The sequence below is a fragment of the Oryzias melastigma genome, linkage group LG1 (assembly GCF_002922805.2).
Source record: "Oryzias melastigma strain HK-1 linkage group LG1, ASM292280v2, whole genome shotgun sequence".
NCBI classification, from domain to species: Eukaryota; Metazoa; Chordata; class Actinopteri; order Beloniformes; family Adrianichthyidae; genus Oryzias; species Oryzias melastigma.
The window spans coordinates 13,968,619-13,975,064 of NC_050512.1; the positions used below are offsets into that span (position 1 = coordinate 13,968,619).

At 37.1% G+C, this 6,446-nt stretch overlaps 1 protein-coding gene across 1 annotated transcript in view; it reads left to right on the forward strand.

Moving 5' to 3' along the window:
• Positions 1 to 278: 278 nt before the first annotated feature.
• Positions 279 to 6,446, forward strand: part of stox2a (storkhead box 2a) — a 25,175-nt gene continuing 19,007 nt past the window's right edge. The window contains exon 1 of the mRNA XM_024259616.2: positions 279 to 897. Within this exon, the coding sequence (XP_024115384.1) occupies positions 564 to 897 (334 nt within the window). The 5' untranslated portion in view covers positions 279 to 563. The remainder of the gene's footprint in view (positions 898 to 6,446) is intronic.

Genomic DNA, 6,446 nt, shown 5'->3' on the forward strand with positions numbered 1-6,446 from the left:
GAAAATATAATAATAATAATAATAATAAAAAACTATAATAAAGTTGTAGGATCTCATACTCTGATTGCTTTCAGCAATCAGACAATTAGCTTTAAAACGCCGAAAGAAATCGATTTTGTATTCTCCAGGTTACTTTTTTACTTTTCTAGTTTATTAGTAGTTAGTTGGAACGTTTGTAAATATATTAACAGTTTCACCAAGTCGTGACGTTTTGTGTTTGAAAAGTATATAAAAACCTGCAAACACGAACAAGGAGAGAATGATAGTTTCCGGGAGGCACTTGAACGCAGCAGAGGTCCTCCTCTGTTAGTTAATGCTGTGGCTTTTAATCCTCTTTGACAGTTGGGGAGAGCTGGCCCAAGTGGACGCTGGATCGGTTCAATTACCAGAGTTTAACTTTAAGAACATAAAGTTTGAAATGTTTCACATGGAACTAAACAGCGCGGCTCCTGAACACGACCGCTCCGGTTAAGTTTCTGGAAGAGAACCGCTGGACAGCTGCGACGTCCACCCGCCCGCAGAGACATGGCTGCGGTCTCCTCTGACTCCCTGTCCGACTGAGGATGGAAAGGTGTGTGCGCATAACCCCGAACTCGCTCGCCCTGGTGCTGTCACGGGCTGGCCGAGAAGAAGCCCGAGAGGACACCGCATCCTCCTCGCCCGCAAAGCCGCAGCATCACAGCGGGTACGAGGTCTTCGCGAGCTTCAAAGCCGCTAACATGCGACACTTCTGGAACAAGGCGCTGGTGCACGCGCTCGCGGAGGTCTTCTTCCTCGGCTGGATGGAGGAACAGGTGCTGCTGGTCCGGGGGAGGGAGGCGCACCTGCAGGTCCTCAGGAACGGCTGGATGAGGAGGACGCTGGAACCTCCACGGGGCTTTGACATCAAGTGTGTGGGTGAGTGATGGACGCGACAACCACAGGAGCAAAGCAGGTGGTGGGTTTGAGTTTCATGAATGGTTGAGGTCAGTGAACTTTCAGGAACTTTGATTTATGGAGTTAAATTCTGTAATTCCTGCTTAACATATCTAATATACTCTGTTTAGAAAAGAAGAAAAGTTTAGGTTCTAAAACTTTTAACATCTAATAAATACCTAAAATTAGATTCTGCTATTAAAGAGATGAAAATTGTGTTTTTAACATGTTCTTGTGGCATTTTTTCTCATGACGGAGAAAATATTTAGAGAAAATTAAGCTTAAAATTATATTTGGGTATTTCTTTAATCATATTGACGTGAATCAGCAAAAAATGCCATTGGAAAAAGTTTATATTTGTGACAAGAGTCTAAACAAAGGGATGATGGGATATCAGCTGAGGGTTACTTCTTTCCCACAGCTTTCTAATAAACTACTGCCGTTCTGCAGAAACTATGCCATAGTGAACGACCAAAGTTTTTTTATATTTTGGCTGAAAATGGCATAATCATAATTTATCACTGATAACACTTTAAAAATAGTTTAAAAGATGACAGGCACTGATATTTAGAGATGTAAAACTTCTTCCAGGCTCTAATTTTTTCTATTTAAAAAAAGGTTCTCAGGTTTGTAACTAGTCTGCAGCTGTACGTTTAAGCACCTTCAGCCAGGATTTTTTTTTTTCTTTTTAGACGATAGTTGTGACTCCATGAGTCAAGCAGGTTTGCCGGCGGGTTGTGCAAAACCAGTCATGGCTAGTCTGTGTGAGAAGAAACTTCCAGCATCATCTCACCTCGGAGCCGCTGATGCTTCATGTCCTTTGGGCTTCAAGAGTTCAGGGCTGGGGCCGACTTCTCCAGATGAATGTTCCCACAGTCTGCTTCCTTTTTTTTTTTTTTTTTTGAGGTTATAACTTATGTATGTGCTGAGACAGGTCGGGGCTTCTCAGGGATGTGTGAGCCTGTCTAATCATGCTGCCTTCACAGACCTCTGAGTGTGCAGAATTCATGTGTTTTTAATGCTCTGTTTGGATCATCAGATCATCAAACAGCAGCAGGAAAAGTTCAGGATGTGGGTGAAAAGTTGGAACACTTTTTCAACAATTTTAACATCTAAAAGTTTTTTTGTTTCATTTTTTTCAAACCATCCTAAACTGGTAAAACTGAGAACAAACTAAAGTTTTGTGTATCCTTCAGACCATTTTTTTAATGCTTAGACAATTCAAATTTAACCCTGCAGTTCCTTTTTGGTCATGTCTTTGGCACCACTTTTACTTCAGAAGCAAAACTGTTATGAAACCATCGTGAGCTCCATCTATGGCAGGAAAGGCTACAGACGCAGTCAGCTGAAAACAGTGGTGCGTTTAGCAGTTAAAGAGCTCAATATTTGTTTGAAGTGTTTTGTGCTAAACTGAATGGGGGGAGCATGTGTGGGCCTAAATCCGTGCAAATCCTCTTTACACACTTTCAGTTATGGGCATGAGAAGTGGCACGTGAGTGCAGCAACGCAAAGGTTAAAAGACGGCAAATTTAATCGGAAATTTAATTTTAAGAAAGATTGATAAGAGATGCAATCACTTTTTTGTCTTTTTTTAATGGATAAAGCTGTTTTCTAAAATCTTGCAGTCTTGCAATCCTAAATTCTCACATTTTCAGGCATAAAATTATATAAAAACACACTTAGTATGCACGATTTTAGTGAACTAAACTGAAACTTTGATGTTTGGATTGTTCGTTTTTAAGTTACGGAGGGATCATGCATGTGCTTTTCACTGATAATGGAGTGTGGAATGTTTATTTTTGCTAATAACTCATTAACCTCTAAGTGGGTAGAACTAACAGACTACTCGTTCAAATAAAAATGAAAAAAAAATTGATTTTGGCCCCTAAATCAACATTTTCTTTCTTGATAGAAATCAGTTGGAATCATCATTTAATTATATTACATCCCTTTTTGCACTAATCTATTTTGCATCCCGATTATTGAATTGAGTACCACTATGAAGCCACAAAAATATACCCAATAGTATCCCGAAAAGTCCTGTTGCAAAATTCTTTTTGAGGCTGACAAATAATTTTCTGAAATATTTTTGACAACAAATACATATATTTGTTATAATTGTCATTAGATAGCTGTAGCTTTCTTTCTGTCTCTGTCTGTTGTTGCAGGGTTAGTGTGGCCCCATTCCAATAGTTTAGTCACATTTTTACCTGAGGTATCCATTAACTAGTGCCTCATCAACCAAAGGCACAATTTTGTAACCATGTAGGGTGCAAAAAAAAGTGTTTGAAAAACTTTATACAAACATCTTTCATTCAGAAAAAATGTCCAACTACAGTATTTTAGTTTTTCTTTTAAATGAGTATGTGTGCTTGTAGAAACAATTCACTTTCACTGAAAGTCCTAAGAACGACAATCTGGATTAACACATTTAGACAAAGGTTGTAGGATTTGAATTGCGTTGATTTTTTTTTTTTAATACATACCTCAATCAGATTAGCCAGGGTCTAACAATAGCCTGGGAGGAGTGTGTTCTCCCTATAGGAAGGAAAAGTGCTGCATTTGCTCAGGAAAGCCGAACCCCGCTGTACTTCTCTGCTGTGGCACAGGTCTCCAGTGGAAGGAAAGGGAGGGTCTCCATAGAGAATTGAGGGAAATGTTTGATAAAGCTGAGTTTGTCGTCATGAAGTGAAGCCAGAGGTCAGGGTGTGGAATGTCACCTGTCTGTTGGAGCCAGAGAAGGGGTTTAAAAAAAAATGTTGGAGTAAATGCGTCATTAGAGGGCAGAACTTATTAAAGTCTGTAAGGTAGATGGTCGGAGGGAGAAAAAAACAGATTCTACTGCTTTTTAACTGAGTTTTTTAAGGGTTGATTTTATGCAAAAGAATTTTAGTTGATTAAACTTAATTAAAATGTTGCAAAATTCACTTTTGTTCCAAACAAACTCAAACGGTATTTATTTGAAAGAAACACAAAACAGAAAACTGTAACATGTAAAAAAACATACAAAAAAATACTAGAAATGTATCTAGTTATTTCTATGCTATCCTGAGCAAAACATAATAATTTGAAGTTCATTAAGTATATTTAAGTATAAGCATATTAATTAATATAAGTATAGAAAGTATACTACAACAGACCATGTACGTGTAGCGTATAAAGTACACTAATTAAATGCTTCTTCAGACTAAATTGGAAGAGTTTACGTTTACAATACATTGGCACTATTTTAAAAAGTACAGTAAATTTCAAGTATTCTCCCTCACTTTTAGCATAGTCTAAGTATACTTGTAGTCCACTTAAGTAGACAACTTTTTGCTAAGGGTACAGCAATATTTTATGCTGATTTGTCCTGACATAAAGGAGTTACGATGGAGGATAAGTAAACCCATCCATCCACCCACTTAACCCACTGTATCCCCTTTGGGGGTGCGTAGCTGCCAGAACCTTAACCTTAACCTGTACAAAACCATACACACAATTTAGAATCAATCAATCAAGAATCATGCTTTTGGACTGTGGGAGGAAACCAGAGAAAACCCACACACGAACAAAGAGAGCACACTAACTCCATACAGTAAGGTCCCAACTGGAATTTGAACCAGGGTCTTCTCACCACTGCGCCACCATGCAGAACTCTAAGATCTGGAATCGTGGTGAGTCTGAGGCACACCTGTGCTGTTTAATCAGCATCTTGATTTGGCACACCTGTGAGGTTCTGGATTATCAAAGGAGAAGTGCTACTACATATTTAGACAGATTTTTGAACATTATTTGAGAGAAATTATTATTTTGTGACTATAGAAATTGTTTTAGACCTTTGAGTTCATCTCATAAAAAATAGGAGGAAAAAATAAGTGTTGGGTTTATAATTTTGTTCAGTGTATAATAAGTTTATCTTCCTTCAGTTAGAGAGCCGCTAAGAGAAAAGGGGGGGGGACTACTAAAGTACCATATCCACAGTACTATTGTTTTGTTTTCCCCTCCTCACCTTTGCACGTAAAACATGTCAAACCAAACTATCTTGTGGTAAGTAAGAAGGACTGCTCAGAAGAATCTACAAGCATTGTTTTTTCTGTCAAAAAGATTTAGGGGTTCCAGATAAAATATTTTGCTAAATCAGCACTGTGCTAAAATAAACTTTTCCAGCGTTTCAGCTTTTAGACCATTGACAGAGACATCCGACTCCCTTTACCTGGGAGTATTAGGTCTTAACCCCCCTCATCTCTCACCCACCTTTATGATGACTTTGCAAATAAACAGAATTTCAACTATTTTTGTCTCCAGTCTATCTGGATTGTCTCTTAAGGGGAGGTGGGGGGCTCATACCTCTTTTGTGTCTGCTCTAGAAGTAAATCTTTAGTTTTACGAACACATATACATGCTTTTGCTTTTTGTTGCCACTTGGTGGCAGTCTAGGAAACCCTTTGTGCAGGATTAAGGTGGATGGTGCTTGGAGTAGATCTTTTAGAAAATTCCTAAGTCATTCTGATTATAAAACAAAACATTATCTATAAACTGAAACCTAATATTACAATACAATAATTTTCAGTGTGGACTAATTCTGCTCTGCATGTTTCTTATCCTTTACATTTAATGAAATCCATTGTGGTTGCACACTTTCTAATTTGGTTTTTAGAAATCATTCTGCTTGAATGGTCAAAGTTCATCATTCTTAAGTAAAAGGTGATAGACTCCCAAAAATTCCTCCATTCTGGGATTTTTAAACATTGTTCAATGACAAATCACCCCATGACTCAAGTTTGTTTAATCAGTTTTGGGTTAAAATAAACCAATACTAAAAACAGCATAAAATAATGGCTCATATTATGATAGCTAATGTCTTTCTTCTAAATAATTTTATTATTTTAATTAGATTTTTACACTATCAAAGTTTAATTTGTGTGGAACAATCTTTTATAATAGATTTTCTTTGGCTAAGTAATAGTTTATACACCCAAGTTGTAAAATAGAGAAAACAAGGATTTTATTGTTTTATATGATTATTTTAAGTTACCTACAATTAAATCTATTGTGCATCCATTAGTTAAAAAGAAACAATTTTATTTAGTAATAGACTGTGATTTGTCTTGCACTCTGTCAGAAATTAGAAATAAAATTAAAAATAAAGTTCATAAAAATATAAAGGATTTGTATTTTTTAAATGTTTTAATGTATTTTCTTGTGCTTTTGTTTTTGTTGAAATATTGTTTTTTTAATCATAAACTGAGCTTGAAAAACCTAAATAAACCATTGTCCCAGTACACCAAAATAACTTTTACTCTGTCAAAACTGTACTTATCAGTATGTTAGTGGCCCATGTTGCACTATGAGGACTTAAGGATGTCGGTGTCATAATTGTTCTGTTTATGGAGCAGGCTGATGGTCACAGTGGATGTGCTGCCTGTCGGCTTTCTATTTTGAGTAACTGGCTCTTTAAGGGAACAGCACTTAAAAGGTAACAGCTATGAGATCATCGGCTTGCGTCGTCATAGCAACAAAGGCTGTTGCAGCAATACTGAGAAATAAAA